We start from the raw sequence: 16,559 nt of genomic DNA on the forward strand, positions 1-16,559 counted from the left end.
TACTACTCAACCGTAGCCAGGGTGGAAGAATCAGATCCTAAGTAAATTAATTTCCCGGATGTACTGAGTTAGCTAACTTCAGTACTGTATTTGTAGTATTTAAGTCAAAGTAAGAAAGTACAAGGGAATACTGCACATTCTGAGGTAACCCTATAGACAGTATTCATCTTACATACCACCATTTTATGGTGCAATAATTTAAAACTGAACAGTTCCATAAATCAGTTCAGCAAACTTTCCCTTCATCTCGACACAGAACTTCCCTTGGGAGTGTCAGGCAAGCCTGAAAATATAATCGTGCTTGGAACAAAACAGGAGAACAGGCTGTCTGTCTTTGTGCTCTGCTCCATTCAGAATAGAGCACAGGAACATTAACATTTTCATGTGCTACCAGTTTTCCATATTGCTTGGCATGTAATTTTGTCTTTTTATTTATTTTTCCTGAAGAACAACATCTTCAGTCACTAGTGAAGCACTCAGGTTGATTCTCTTGTTCCCTTATTAGCCTGCTTTATTCCAAAAACCCTATCATCTTTCCAACTGAGGATTAAGGGGATTCCCTTCAGAGCTTCTCTACATCATTTATTAATTAGCTGAAGTGGCTGGTCTTCAGCAGTGAACTGAATATTGAGAAATGGTTCCCGTGGTAGTTGGGGGAAATAGCTCTCTACCCCTGCTAGCAAAGGAATTCATGATCTGGTATTTTAATGCATACCTGTACTACAAATAGAGAAGAAAAGTAGTGGTATGTTTGATCTAGGAAGACTTAAAGGGTGCCTAATGTAACTACAGCAGTACAACAGTGTCAGTGAGGTAGAGAAACATGATAGGACATGATCATACTGGCTTCATTAAGCATTACTCTCAGCTGTTTTAAAGCTTATGTCAAGGGATGTGAGAGGATTTTCCAAAGAAAGAGGGCATCCAAAGTATCACTGGTGACAAATATATTGTGAAATGTTATGCAGAGAATCAGGACTTGAATAGTCCACAACACACACATCATGTGCAAGGGTGATGCATACCCCAGAAACTATAAAGTAAGATATTCTGGCATAGGCTAGTTGAGGATACAACTGTAACAAGGGTGTGCACAGATCTCTAGCTGGAGATCTTAATACCAAATTCATGAAACTATACCAATTATTTTATTAATCTTTCTGCAACACCTAGAATTCTAGCTGCAAATGCCTTAAAATTTGGTCCATTCAGAGAACATACTGAATACATTTCTGATAGTCTATAGCAGGGGTTCCCAAACTTGTTCCGCCGATTGTTCAGGGAAAGCCCCTGCCAGGCTGGGCCGGTTTGCCACTGCTTCCCGCCGCCCCCATTGGCCTGGAGCAGCGAACCGTGGCCACTAGGAGCCGTGATCGGAGCTGCGATCGGCCAAACCTGCGAACGCGGTAGGTAAACAAACCAACCTGGCCCGGCAGGGGCTTTCCCTGAACAAGTGGCGGAACAAGTCTGGGAACCACTTGTCTATAGAAAGCAACAATTTAAAGCAAAAGATACATTTCTTAAAATACTGTAAAGCCAAAAGCCCTTTTGACATGTGTGTGGGTACAGGTGTATGCAATCATGAAAAAGGAGTGCTAACTGATTTGGAGAAGAATTGACCTGAACATTAACCCACAAACTCCAATACTGAACTAAACTTTGTTTTTCTTTGCCTTCTTGTGTTCTCCCAGGGACAGAAGTATCAAAATGTCCCCCCAAAAATATAAAATAAAAGCTAGACGTAGAGGGCCTGATACAGCAGTGTAAATCAGGAGTGGTTCCTCTGAAGTCAAAACCAATGTAAGGGAGATCAGTTGGGCTCATCCTGTGAGTATTGGGCCCTTTCTGAGACCCAGCTGGAAACAGTATAAATCTTGCCAGACAGTTTTTTCTCATAAGATTTCTATTACCAGCAATTACCACTGAGTAATAATTACTTCTTTTTAAAACAAAACAAAACACTGAATCTTAACAGTAAAATAAACACAATTTTCATGCTGCTGATACATTTCTCTGTTAAATATTTCTCCCTGGAAATGTATAGCTGGAAGATTGTTGGGCTCAAATATGTGCCCATATTATACAAAACAATTCTTGCCCTGGAGATAGAAACCTTAGAGGTAACATATGACGTTTTTATTTTCAAATGCCAGGGCTCATATTTCACAGACTAATCGACTAGACATATATGCTAGTTCTATTAGGTTGGTCTCAAAACAGGAACACAGCTGCCAAAAATTTGATTCAGTCATTAAAACATAATAGTTGAAAAAACTGAAATTCTCCTAATCTCTATGGTCATTCTGCCTCCATATCATTATGTATTATATGTTAAGTGCTGACAGTGTGTGCTCAGTACTGTACAAAACACAGACTATAAATAGTCAGATAGGATGAGGAAAAAAAGCTAGTAAGGGCTACTGTTAGGGTTCCTTCCCCACTCTGAACTCTAGGGTACAGATGTGGGGACCCGCATGAAAGACCCCCTAAGCTTATTCTTACCAGCTTAGGTTAAAAACTTCCCCAAGGTACAAACTTTGCCTTGTCCTTGAACAGTATGCTGCCACCACCAAGCGTGTTAAACAAAGAACAGGGAAAGAGACCACTTGGAGACATCTTCCCCCAAAATATCCCCCCAAGCCCTACACCCCCTTTCCTGGGGAGGCTTGAGAATAATATCCTAACCAATTTATTACAAAATCATCAAAGACCCAAACCCCTGGATCTTGGAAAAATCAGTCAGGTTCTTAAAAGCAGTATTTTATTAAAAAAAAAGAAAGGTAAAGATCATCTCTGTAAAATCAGGATGGAAAATACTTTACAGGGTATTCAGATCCAAAACACAGAGGATCCCCCTCTGGGCAAAACCTTAAAGTTACAGAAAACAGGAATAAATCTCCCTCTTAACACAGGGAAAATTCACATAAAACAAAAGATGAATTAATCTGCCTTGCCTGGCTTACGTATACTGGTTGCAATATTGGAGACTTGGATTAGGATGGGTTGGAGAAGATGGATTTCTGTCTGGCCTCTCTCAGTCCCAAGAGAGAACAACCCCATAAACAAAGAGCACAAATAAAAACCTTTCCCCCGCCCAAACAAGATTTGAAAGTATCTTGTCCCCTTATTAGTCCTTTGGGTCAGGTGCCAGCCAGGTTAGCTGAGCTTCTTAACCCTTTACAGGTAACAGGATGTTACCTCTGGCCAGGAGGGATTTTATAGCATTGTATACAGAAAGGTGGTTACCCTTCCCTTTATATTTATGACAGCTACACGTCAGATTATTCAGATGGTATAAATCAGTGTAAATTCATGAATTCAGTGGCTTTCTGAGTTGGCTTCAAAGGAGCTATGCCGATTTACAACAGTTGAGGAATGGCTCTTTATTTGCAAATCAATTTGGAAATATCAATTTTAAAATCAAATGAATGTCTTGACTAGGGACCAAATGTTACAACCCTCATTCTTGGGAAGAGTCCCAAAGAGGCCAATGGGATTACATGTGCAAATTAGGACTATTTGCATTGCAAGACCTGCACAATCAGTTCCAGATTTGAAAAAATAATAATAATATTTCTTTAATTCAAAAAACACGTTGTAGCAAAAGTTATTTGACAACATAGGTGATACTACTTGAACTTTGGTGTTAAGTGATCTGGTATAAGTCATGAGATAGAATACATTAATAATGATATCACTGCATTACTATTTTAATACCATATCCTTACTTTTTTCAAAGTAGTGTGCAGCATTATCTGTGTGATTCCCATCAATATCATGAGAATTATGTGGCTAAAAATGAGCGTACATGTTTCTGATTAATGTATTTTGACGATTTATTCATTTACTTATGCACAGAATAATTTTGGTTTTCTTTCATTGTTCGTTTGTAACTTTTATTATTTTATAAAATTCAGTGCAAGTGGATCCAGTGGCAGTACAGCTAGAGTCTGTAGGTGTTTGCCTATTATCTGCACACTGTCAGTGTAAACTGTCATTCTATCACCGAAAGACATATGGTGTTTACAAAAGTGAACGTGTAAAGTAGCACAAAATAATGGTGACTGTATAAAGTGTAACAAGTTACAGTTTTGAAGCTGTGACTCTAACTGTTAAAAGTTGATCGTGTAAGTGTGGGCAACAATGCAAGAAAACCAGGAACACTACAATGTACATTTAAGTCTCCGAAAAAGCCAAGATTCTGGGTGGCTTGTGTCACCACATCTCTACCCGAGTTGCCCACTGAAGGCGTTGCAGCCTGAGTTTCAGCAGCAGAATGAATTGGGCTCTGTGCCTGATGTTTTATAAACTGGTATTTTAAATGTATCTACCAGTGTTTAAAGACAGCCATAAACTCTAAGGCCTCCATCTGCATGCACATTTTTGATCACTGTCACTGAGCATACAAGCATTGCAGCTTGAAAACTGAGCATGCAAAGGAATAAGCAAACAAATGGAGGGTGGATTGAGGCGCCTTTGAACTGTTGCCGCTAAATGCTTTGGGCCAAATTTTCACTGACATTAACAGAGTTATCCCAGCAGGGAATTTGGCCTCCTGTGTGCTACTTAAATCTTCCAGGTTTAGAAACTCCTTGGCCTTGCGAGACTATTTTCTTTCCTCTGCCTGAGCAGCTTTAGCTGGGCAAACTGGAAATGATGTTCACAAATAACTGATCTCAGTGTGGTACCGGAAAAGCATGAATATTAGTGTTTCTACTACAGCCTGCAGCTAGCACCAAATTGTTCTGATATGATGCAAAGCCCATTAAAGTCAAATCGCACATACAGGGTCAAATCCTGTGCCTTTACTTGGCTTGAAAAATAAATAGCTTAGAGAAAAACTTTTGAAAATTGCATAACATGCATACATATATTTTTTCACACAAGTTTTAGCTTTAAAACTTCAGTTGTTGTTTTTACTCAGATTCATAGATTTTAAGGCCAGAAGGGCCTACTGAAATAATCTAGTTTGACCTCCTGCATAACACAGGTCATAAAACTTCACCCAGTAATTCCTGCATCAATCCCATAACTTTTGTTTGAGCTTAGAGCAGTGGTTCCCAAATTTGTTCCACTCCTTGTGCAGGGAAAGCCCGTGGCAGGGAGGGCCGGTTTGTCTACCTGCCGCATCTGCAGATTCGGCAGATCGTGGCTCCTCGGCCGCTGCGGTTCGCTGCGTTAGGCCAATGGGAGATGCTGGAAGCGGCGGCCAGGACGTCCCTCGGCCCGCGCCACTTCCAGCGGCTCCCATTGGCCTGGAGCAGCGAACCGCAGCCACTGAGAGCCGCAATCAGCCGAACCTGCGGACGCGGCCAGTAAACAAACCGGCCCGCCCTGCCAAGGGCTTTCCCTGCACAAGCGGTGGAACAAGTTTGGGACCTACTAGCTTAGAGCATCTCTTTTGCAATATGCATGTTCCAAAAAGGGTGGCTAGAATTTTTTTCAGAAGGAAAAGTGATTTTTTTTTTCCCTCCACAGTTTCACAGTTAAAATGTGGCTTTCAGGATTCACTAAAAAAAAATAGTTCACCTTCAGGAAGAGACAAACTGGAAGATTTTACCTCCAAGGGTGAATGTCTGAGAAAGTTATAAGCATGTGAAAATGGGGGTTATAATAGAATTTGTTTTGCAACCTTGAGGTTGAGGTTAAGGTAAGCTGGGACCATTAACAAACAGTAGAAGCACAGATAAAGGGAAGCAATAATATCAATATTTTAATAGTTTCCTTTTGTTGTATGGTTAGTTGAGATACCATATTGGACACTGCCAAACAGATACAAAAAGTAATAGGTGAAATCCTGGCTCTATTGAAATAAACAGGCGTTTTGCCATTCACTTCATCAGAGCTAAGATTTCACCCAGGGTATGTTAAGAATAAGAGGATACACTTCTAGTATTTCTAAATTTAACAAATGCTGATCCTGCAAGTTGTCAAAAGCTTGTTCTACTAAAATATTGTGGATATGGGAGTGCTAGACTAAAGATGAGTAAGTTTCTGTACTAGCAAAAACGATGATAATGTAAAAAGGCATTAAATAGCAAAGGGGGTTATTATGATCATGATAAAATATTCTTGAATGTAAATATCTGCTCTAATAAAAAATTAGACTCAGATGCTGAAAATGAACTTGTGTGCCATGAACTGGATGCAGAAACAATCTCTTTCTTACCAGAATTTTAATGAGCTCCGAAGCAATCCAACTGTATCTATTTGTACAGTAGGGATGGCTCTGAATATAGAGTTCCTGGGATATCACCTATTGTACAATTTTCTCTGTTTTTAATCTCCTAATATAAAATATTGCTAGGTAAATTATATTTGAGCAATGGATCTATTGGCAAATATTAACTAAAATTAAAAAGAAATGTTGATGATGTTCCTTTCTCCCATTCTTATTCTTTGTTTGTCGACTTCTGTGTAATCATATAATGTAATTTGGGGATTCCTTATGAATTTATGAATGATTAGTTGAATGCAAACTCCTCCTAGGGTATTAGGAGAGGAAGGTTCCACAATATGTCATTGGAAAGACAAATTTCTCTGGTGTGCCGTAAAGTCATGGATTTGACCTGTGACCTTGATTGGCCACGTTTGACCTCCTCCTGGACCACTAGTTAATATTTTTAAAACGTCAACAGAACTGTTGACAGTGCAAGTTATTTTCTTATGTAAGCAGTATATGCTACAAGAATCAGATCCTGAAAACACTTACTATTAGGTATACCTAGTTCATGACAAGAAGGTTTGTCCTAATGGGAGGAACACAGGACAGACTAAGAGTCCCACCTGTTACAAGAGCAGGAAGGGGAGGTGCCTGTTTTTTCCTGTGAGGAATTGGGACATGTGAGGAAGCATAGTCCTCACAAGAAGGTAAAACATAGCCAGGAAAGGGGCCAGGTTTCAAGAGAGGAAGAGCCAGTTGCCCTCAATATGGGGCATAGTAGTGGTAGTAGCAGTAGCAGAGAAGGCCAACAGGTTTGTAATGACAGAAAGTGGGAAGGAACTAGAAGGAAGAAATGGTCCCATGAAGATAAAACTGAATGATACTAGGACAATTACAGAGGCTAACCAATATACAGTGGGGAACTCAGATCCTGAGGGAAAGGCTGCTGAGGGAGAGCAGACCAAGGCAGGAGTTACAAGAGAAGTTGGTAGCTGTAGAGCAAGCCATGCAAGTGGCTTCACAAGACTTAGAGTATTAGCAGAAGTACCAGAACACCATGGAAGAGAAGAGTAAACTGCTTCTCATGATGGGTGACCCAGAGATGGAGCAAGATGACTTGCAAGCCCAGCTTCAGCAACTCCAGGATAGAAGGTATCCATACTCACCTCACACAAGGCATGAGCTGGTTAAATACGGCCAATTGACCTTATAGGCTGCACCTGGAGGAGAACCAGGGACAAAATCTAATTGAAGATGAAGCCCACCTGGGCAGGAGCAGGCTGGGGCTTATATAAAGCCTGGAAGTTGAGAGCAGGAGGGAGCTATAGGGAGGTGCTCTGCAGTCACTCCAGAGAGAGAAAGGGAATTGGCAAGAGGGAAGGAGATCTATGGGGAGAGTAAGCCCTGGACTACAGAGTGGCAAGAAGCCGAGAGGGGTGGGGTAGCCACTGCAAATAGAAGAAGCTTGTGTTGGTAAATCTTGAGGTGGGGCAGAAGACAAAGAAGTGAGGTAGGAAGGTGCCCAGGGAAATAGCAACAAGGTCTGAGATTGAGCAGATGGTGGTTGCTAGGCATCGGGTCCCTGGGCTGGAACCTGGAGACAGTGGAGAGCCAGGGTTCCCTACCAGCCAGTGGACCTGGACTTGGACCAGAGACTGTCTGACATGGGATATGGACAGCTTGTCCCGTGGGATGCTGACACCTGGAAGAGGAGGACTAAATAGTGATCTGGCTGGAAGGCCGAGTCACGGAGAGTGAGCACCCTAAATCCCAGCAGGGGGAAGGGGCACAGTACAAGGAACCAATGGAAGGGAGTGCCAGACCAAGCAAGAGCTGATCTCTAGACCCAGGCACAAGGAGGCATCCCAGCAGTGATCGAACCCCATTACAAAGCCCAACACGAAGACACAGGAACAAAAAAACATTGAGGGAACCACTAACTCAATCAATCAGAGAAAAGCACAAATAAATGCAATAGGATAATTCATCACATGAACAGTCTAATTCTATGAGACTGGCTCTTAGTTTAGTGGAGTTTAAGATAAATCTTCTCTTTGAAGACACTAAATTGTGCTTTTATACTCTTATACTATCTTCAATTTTAAGATTTTTTTGGGAAAGATACTTTGTTTATTGGGAAAACAGAAGAACAGATTCTTAAAAAGGAAATTTCACATTTGGAAACTATGCCCCCTATCCAGCAAAGGCCTTAAGCACATGCTTAGCTTTAAGGATGTGAGTAGTCCCATTGACTTCGATAGGATTATTCACATGATTAATGTTAAGCATGTGCTTAAGTCTTTGCTGAATAGTAACCTAAATATTATGGCTTCCAGAAATGAGCAGTGCAGTCCTGGTGAAATGAAATGATAGAATTTTTACTTACATTTTTACTTCCAAACACATTTTAAAATCATATGGACTATGAAATTCCAAAGCTCCATTAATTAAACTGCGTGAAATGATAAAGCTACTTCATACTGAAGTATCCAAATTGTTTTCCTGAAACTATAGGCACTGTATACATTTGAAGCCGAGAAAGTACTTACTGATTGCAGAGTCATAGGAGGTTGAGTTGTGTTCATCTCGGATAAAAGGAAATGGAGAAAGGTAGGCATGTGTGCAATTCTTAGACGGCGATTGGTTGGCTAGGGGGAAAAAAAGGCTAAACATTAATGTCAAGTATTTATATGATCATGAGTTGTATTTGTGCTGAGTAGAACACTTTTAAACACATTCTCTAAAGTGGCAGACTGAATTCTATGGGTCCAGCCTCCAAGTTCTTATTCAGGCAAAAGCCCCATTAACCTCACTGAGGGTTTTGCCCGAGTAAGGGATATCAGCACTGTCAGCTCCATGCCATCTGGGGATTCCTGGACCTAAGGAGAATGCCCAGTTAGGGCAGCTGTAAGGGTAATTTGCACTGCCAAAGCAGTAAAAGCAATCATTTTGGTGGCCAGAATCTGGTGTGTGTTTGTGTGAGAGAGAGAGAGCGAGAGAGAGAGAGATGAGAGATAGTCCTTATTTATGAGATAATAGCATATATATAGATATAGATATTGCACCAGATAAAGAAGAAAAAGAATTTCAGCCTTTGCATTAACATGGTAAAGGTAGTGTAAAAATATAAACTACACTTACTGTACCAGAATTTCCAAATATTGTTAGTGTCCTCTTCAACAACTCCAAGAAACCAGCACCTCCAGAAGAAACCTTCATGGTGGAAAGTGACCACCTCCTCCTGCACAAAACAAACACAATCTTTGTCGCCTGCATGCATGAGCACAGTCAAGGTGTTTTTCAGGTACCTAACAGAATCAAATCCCATCAAATATAGGTTTTTAGTTGAAAATGCATCTTACCTGAATGCAGATTATTTAAAGAAAACCTGTACAATTATAGCTCCTTTGTCAAAAGCTCAGCTCGCATCTCGTGGTTCTGAGCACAGTGGGCCTGAACAAAGCCAAATTAAGTAAATAAAAATCCACTAACTGCAGTAGGCTTTGGATCAGGCCCATAAACACCAGAGTCGGACTTAGTGTCCATACAGTATGTTCTTTCTACGTGAAGAAGAGATTAACACATCTGTGAAACTAATACCAGCTATTATTCTGAAGAAAAAATATACATACTAACCATGGTATTGTTTGGACCTTCTGAACATCTTCCAACTTCTGTAGCAAGAAGCCAGTAATCTGTCCCAAAGGCCACCAAAAAGAGCAAAACTCCCAGCGCCCCGAAGAAGCCTCCAAAAAATATCCCCACACTCAGTTTCATCATTGATTTGTTTCCAAATGAATCTGAATATTTTTTTAAGTATTTTAAAAATCAACCCTCTCAAAGTAAAAAATTAGGCAAGTGGACAATAGGTGCTGGTTGGAGAATGCACCCTGTGTTTGAAGAAATTTCTCTTTCCTTGCCTTTCGATTTTTCCCTGTGCCTTGTGGGTTGATTTGTGTTCCCTGACTTGTGTTCCACAAGGCTGACTTCAGCCTGACAAATGGAAAGGCCCTTCTATTTTAGGACATTGATGGAAGAGCTTTACTCTGTTTCTCTATCAAGGCGTGGCCAGTCAAAAATAGCTGACCTTCCCCTAACTATTCAGAGAGACAGGGAGTGACTTGAAATATTATTGCAGTTGGTGCACCAGCAACAGTGAAAGGGAAATGAAGTTGCAGCGCCCTCATTATTCCACCTGGGCTGGATTACAGCACATAGTTACAACAAGCACTTACAACATGTAAATTTGGCAGTGAACATTTCTCCTGCCATTAGCAGGAAAGCGAACACACACAAAATCCCAACTTGAATGAAAACTTTTGTTGTAAATTCAGTTTGCTTTAAAAGAGAATATTTTGCAATTAGCTTCAGTTAATTATGCTAGATTAAGTCTTCAAGTGCTTTATTTACTTATTCAGATTTATATACAATACACCTCTACCCCAATGTAGCGCGACCCAATATAACACGAATTTGGATATAATGCGGTAAAGCAGTGCTCCGGGGGAGCAGGGCTGTGCGCTCCGGTGGATCAAAGCAAGTTCGATATAACGCGGTTTCATATAACGCGGTAAGATTTTTTGGCTCCCGAGGACAGTGTTATATCGGGGTAGAGGTGTAGATAATAGCACCTATCCAAGGCACTCAGCCACCCCCTACACATATTAAACTGCAATACTGTAGAAAGAAAGCAGTCTCCAAAACCAGAAAGAGAATCAAATCCCTGCAGCCACAGGTCCCAGTCCCTGCTGCATAAATGTTAGCCGTTCTAAAAAGAAGGAGCTTTGCCACACGCTCTGAAGGCCAATGGAACATGACAATGGAATGAATTCCTAAGTTCCCAAGTCCCCCACAGAGAAAGCCCTACCAGCACCCTTCTCTTTTGATGGCAAGTGAGCATTCCCAAGAATATATGATACAACATGAGTACAGGGAACATTCCCAAGAATGGGTGCTGATATGGCACAATGTACCAAACCCTCCAGTCCTTACTCAGGCAAAACTCCATTGATTTCCCATCCTGGGAAGCAGTGAAGTCAAAGGAGCTATGGCAATTTACCCTAGCAGAGGATCAGTCCCAGAGAACCCTATTATTTTGGATAAGCTAGCTACCCCGCCACAGGAACACTGCTGTCAGCAATCTTTCTGGATCTTACACAGGCGTGTTTGGGGAAAGAAAGTGAAAGAGGCTCCCTGTGCCAACCAACATCAAACCCATAGCAGAAAACCCCACAGCTGAGTGGTAAAGGTTTTTCAACGTCTGGATAAGATTACACAATTAGTATATCTAACCAATGCCACATTTGCAGGTTGTTAGAAGACATATTTACTGCAAACCTGATATATATTTATTAAGTTAGAATAGCGCAAAATGTAAGTGTGATATTCTTTTACGGCGATGGCCCTTTTACACTGAACAACTTAGACACATGAAAGTAAATGAATTTTTCAATCACAGATTCTTTGTCAGTATTTCCTTTTTTTTAGAGTTACTGATACTATTTATTTTGTCACACTACAAAGAGGCATTAGCAGTGAATGTGGTTCAATTATAAAAGAAAGTAAAGCAACTTTTATTAAGGGATTAGTCCTGGATTAGAATGGTGTGTTCTACTAACAGAACCATGGAAAGTGTCATGAAACAATTATTTGAAATCAAAGTTATCCTATTACCTTGGGAACTATTAACTTACAAATCATTTATGCCCAAAGCTCAACAAATCTTGATCTTGCAATCACTGAAGTCAATGGGGGTGAGGGCGTTGCCATTGTCTACGGTGGATCTAAAGTCATGCAAGTTCCTACCATAAGTGAAACTTTCCAACATTGTCTTACACATATTATATTATTTGTATTCTTTTTTTTTCAGAATGATCACGTGTTATAATACAATCTATTATAATGTAAAGTTTTATTTAATAACTGGACACAAAAGGTCCAAGTGAGCGGATGTGGAATTCATTTTGATTTGCTGTACATCATAGATTGCCTTAAAGAATATTATTTCCCAATTTTATGGAACATAAATTTATTTCCAATTTTATTAATTTATCCCATCAACCATATCAGTTGGACAACACTGGTGCCTGTATTGAGAAGGTGAACAAGCCTGAATTTGGTCTTCTTTACAATATTATTCTAAGTGAAAATAATAATATTAATACTTACAGGGGGTCCCTGGTATACTTCGGGGTTGCATTCTTGAAAAGGGCGATGGATATCAAAGCGACCTTTCAGCGCCTCCTGCATGCAGGGGAACAGCTGTGTCTCAGCATGCAGGAGGTGCTTGGAGGGAGGGGGAGAAGCTGGGCCACCGGCAGACAGGAGGCGCTGTGGGTGGGGGATGCTGGCTGCTGGTGGGTGCTAAGCACCCACAGAAAAGCCATGCAGAAGATGAAGCGACGGATAAGTGGATCAGGACCAACATTAATCGGAACACATTCCCGTATTGCTGAGTGACGGATATGTGAAATGACGGATAAGGGGGAGACATATACGAGGGACCCCTGATCTATAGTTGCTTTCTTCCATACATCTCAAATCATTTTATGAAGATAGATAAGCATAATTATTCCTATTTTTACAACTGAGGAAAGTGCAATTACTTATCCAAAGTTACAAAGTAAGTTAATGCCAGAGCAAGGAATAGAACTCAGGTTTCCAGACCCCAAGTTTTGTACCATAACCATTGGACTACAGATTGTGAAAGTAATAAAACACTTAGTTTAATTCTTGTTATATAAGCCTGTGCAAGAGACACTTGTAGTCAAGGCTGGCTCTGGACCAAATGGTGCCCCAGGCTAGAAGCGTCTTCAGTGCCTCCCCTACCCCTCCATTTCTTAAATTTTTAATACCTTATTTTTTATTGCATTTGTAGCCCATGTCACAACTTTGATGCACAATTTGCATGCATGATTTATCCCTGTCATATAAGAAGATAAATTTGGACGCTAGGATCTGTAAATCTGTATTTATTAATGCCATATATATGCAAATAAAAAATTAGTTTCCTCTAAGCTGACAGAAACTTTTTTTAATTTTAAGAATAACTAAAATATTCTAACATCAAGAAATTGAACTGTGCACCAACATTGGGTGGAACAGTATTTAAAAATGTTACAGTAGGTGACAGCCTTAGAATGTTAACCCTATTCCTTTCGTTCCAAAGGTCGCTTTTCTTACCTTTTCCCTCACAAACTCAAGCACAGCATTAGAGAGATCAAAAGACTGGCCAATGGCATTTTCAAGCAATAAAACAGCAAGCAATGTCAATCTCTCATCAGCCATCGTCGATCGAAGATATGTTTTAATGAGCCTGTGCTTCAAAAAGCTACGCTCACCACTTGCGTTTGTGGCTGGCAGCATGGGCAGAATCTTCAAAGCGATCCACATATTAGAAAATGTGTCCTTCAGCTCTGCATCATGAAAGAATTGGAGAACTTGAAGTGGAGAGTGCTTCCTGTGTGGCAAAATGTGACGGATGTTGTCCAATTCTATATAGAGATCTTTGTCATTGACATCCAACCATTCCCCGTGTGTCAGCATCCAATGAAGGTCCATACAATTGTTCAAGAGTGTTTTCCTGTCCACTGGCAGCTTACTGATGTCATACCAAACCCCCCAGATCTTTTTGTGGTGCTTCATTTGTCTGAACCTTTCTTTGATGGACCCTTGAGCAGTGTCAACAGCGAGCAAAAAAACTCCCTCTTGAATTTTTCTTCCGAGCTTCCCATCACCTCATCTTTGTTCTCATAACCAAACTGTCTCTTCTTCCAATGAATACAAGTTTCCTTGAAGACAGGCTCAACTCCTAAGTTCTCCACCCTTCCTTTGCAGCAGTGATGGCATCTTCAAATCCATTGTCTCTGTAGGCCACAACGAAATCAAGGCAGCTTCTCATCAAAGAAGTAGCAGTCGCGATGTCCATTGACTGAGTCTGTAATCCTAGAATCATAGAATATCAGGGTTGGAAGGGACCTCAGGAGGTCATCTAGTCCAACCCCCTGCTCAAAGCAGAACCAATCCCCAATTTTTGCCCCAGATCCCTAAATGGCCCCCTCAAGGATTGAACTTACAACCCTGGGTTTAGCAGGCCAATGGTCAAACCACTGAGCTATCCCTCCCCCCATGCCTTGCTTATAATGATTACTTGGAACGGGATATTGTGCCAAACCACAAATCACAACTGAGACCAGAAATTTGAAGTCAGAGATCTGGTTTGCCAGGCTTTTCGCCTCGTGTCAGATTCTGGCCTCAGCTTTACTTGACTGTGCTAGTTCCATCAGGGTGTCATAGACCTCAGTCATTTGGTACCTCACTGGCCTTATGCTGTCAATACGGCTCTCCCAGAGAGTGTCACTTAGCAGCTTCATGGTCAGATTTGTAACACTGTCCATGAGGATCTTCTACCTGATAGCTGATGCTGAAAACAGGATGTATATCCTTTGTAGTATTCCAGAGAGAGATAACTGAATCTACAGAAGATGAAGCTGCATCTGACACAACCAGGTAAGGGAATGGCAACCAGAAGGCATGAAGAAAGAATCAGCACAAGGATCCTTGCCTGGGTGCCACTGTTTCTTCCCTTCGTGTTCACACCATTGTCATAGCCTTGGTAAATCTGCTAATTCTTTAGTAATAGGACTTCCATCATTTATGCTTCACTCCTCAATTTCTTCTGCACTGAGATGATCACTCCTGCCTAAAGCACGGTCTATGTTGTTCTGTTTGAAATATTTTCCCATCAGATTTGCCCCTTGCTGCAAACTATATTGCAATTGAGCTTTTCACTTCCTATACGGAGCTCCTGAAGGTTTCTTCAGGGGCATCTTTTATTTTCTGTGGGGGGAAACAGACAGTATGAGGAAGAGCAAAAGTCTATGTTCCACAGTCTTAGAAAGTCATTACACATTACGTGTTAAGCATGGCAAAAGAAGTAACAGTATTTCTTTTATATTGTGTAGAAAGGGGTTTGATAGATAGCTCTGGCATCTCATTAAATATGTCCTTTATTAGTTGCTACTTATCTTCAATTCTTAAAACACAAGTACACTTTCACAATTACACAATAAAACAAGGTTCACAATATTGCAGCTGGGCTCTCACTTCACTTCAGTTCATCCTTATATCACACTGACTGACTGGATACGCCACGCCACGCCATGCCCCTTATATACCTGCAAGGGCATGAATGACAATATTCTAAGAGGTTCAAGGAAAATGTAGTTCTCAAAAAGTCTGTTAGGTTCTCCAAGGTTCCACAAAGGTCCACAACATTCTAGGAGGTTAGTGGAAAATTAATCCACATATGGAATACTTGAAACATTTTACCTCAAACATTATGTTTTCCCTTTTGTTGCTAAACAATAGAAACAACACCCTAAGCCCGGCGCCCTCCAAGCCCAGCACCCCGGGTGATCACCTGGGTTGCCTGTCCCTAAATCCAGCCCTGCTTGTAGCAGACAGGAGGAGAGATACCTATGGCTCTGATCCTGCAAGCACTTCCACATGTGAGTAACTTCACTCATATGACTAGTTCGGTTGAACTCAATTGACAGCTACGTCATTTGTTTATTTTTAAAATACTGTACATGCCGTGTTTTGGTTCTTAATTTAGAATGTTCATTCTGAGAGGCCCTAATTTAATTATTCTCTTCGTTATTTATGGCATGTTCTCTGGCCTTCATATCTTCCAAATACTCTAACATCTTCGGTATTATGTCTTTCTAAATTGGGAATGAATCAGAAGCCATATTAAGACTTGTTATGTCCTAATGAAAATTCATGTTGTCCACCACTTGAATACTTGCATTAAACCCTGAAGGTTCATCACTAGGAAGTAAAATCAATCAAGGTAAAGAAAAGAGTGTCTTATCAAAATAAAACAATCATTCTTTTGAATCTTACTGTAAGGTCAGTCACTGATTCATAATATCTAATGCCCATAAATGTCTGTAGTAAGACTAGGATTTTAAAAACAAAAGTTAACTGGGCCAAATTCATCCATGCTATAAAAAATTCCACTGAGTTTAATGAGTTTATTCTAGGGATCAATTTCTCTCATTACGCCTAATTTTTGTTAACTGATGTTGTTACTTTTTAGTGTGGCAGACTATAGTAAAGGACCTAATACAAAGGATTAATTCAGATATATCATTTAAGAAAACTGACAAGATTTTTAAGATTCAGTCTGTTTTGAATAAGCCTACAACTGACTCCTAACTCTGCATGTTTCTATCTATTTATGTGTTTATATGGCTCTGCAGCAAGTGCAGCATCTGAACACCTCCCAAGAATTCAGAAGTGAAATAACAATAACAGTCTGTCTCTTTTTTTCTTTCCCAGTCAGTAGGAGAAATGGCTTGATTAGTTTATTGGGGAGGGTGGGGGGTATTTG

The 16,559-nt window shown here is 40.5% G+C and overlaps 1 protein-coding gene across 3 annotated transcripts in view; it reads right to left on the reverse strand.

Annotated features, from left to right (window-relative positions):
- Positions 1-16,559, reverse strand: part of TMEM182 (transmembrane protein 182) — a 41,243-nt gene that overhangs the window by 18,574 nt on the left and 6,110 nt on the right. Inside the window, exons 3-6 of one of the 3 annotated variants that reach the window (XM_043536632.1) lie at positions 14,573-15,001; positions 13,346-14,107; positions 9,305-9,404; positions 8,713-8,811 (exon numbers count right to left, since the gene is read on the reverse strand). In XM_043536632.1, the coding sequence (XP_043392567.1) occupies positions 8,713-8,811; positions 9,305-9,404; positions 13,346-13,807 (661 nt within the window). In that variant the 5' untranslated portion in view covers positions 13,808-14,107; positions 14,573-15,001. Of the gene's footprint in view, positions 1-8,712; positions 8,812-9,304; positions 9,405-9,799; positions 10,329-13,345; positions 15,002-16,559 lie in introns of those variants that run through there. The other 2 variants (XM_037897926.2, XM_007068952.3) reach the window with 2 other exon arrangements.

This window comes from Chelonia mydas, chromosome 1, assembly GCF_015237465.2.
Source record: "Chelonia mydas isolate rCheMyd1 chromosome 1, rCheMyd1.pri.v2, whole genome shotgun sequence".
Taxonomy (NCBI): Eukaryota; Metazoa; Chordata; order Testudines; family Cheloniidae; genus Chelonia; species Chelonia mydas.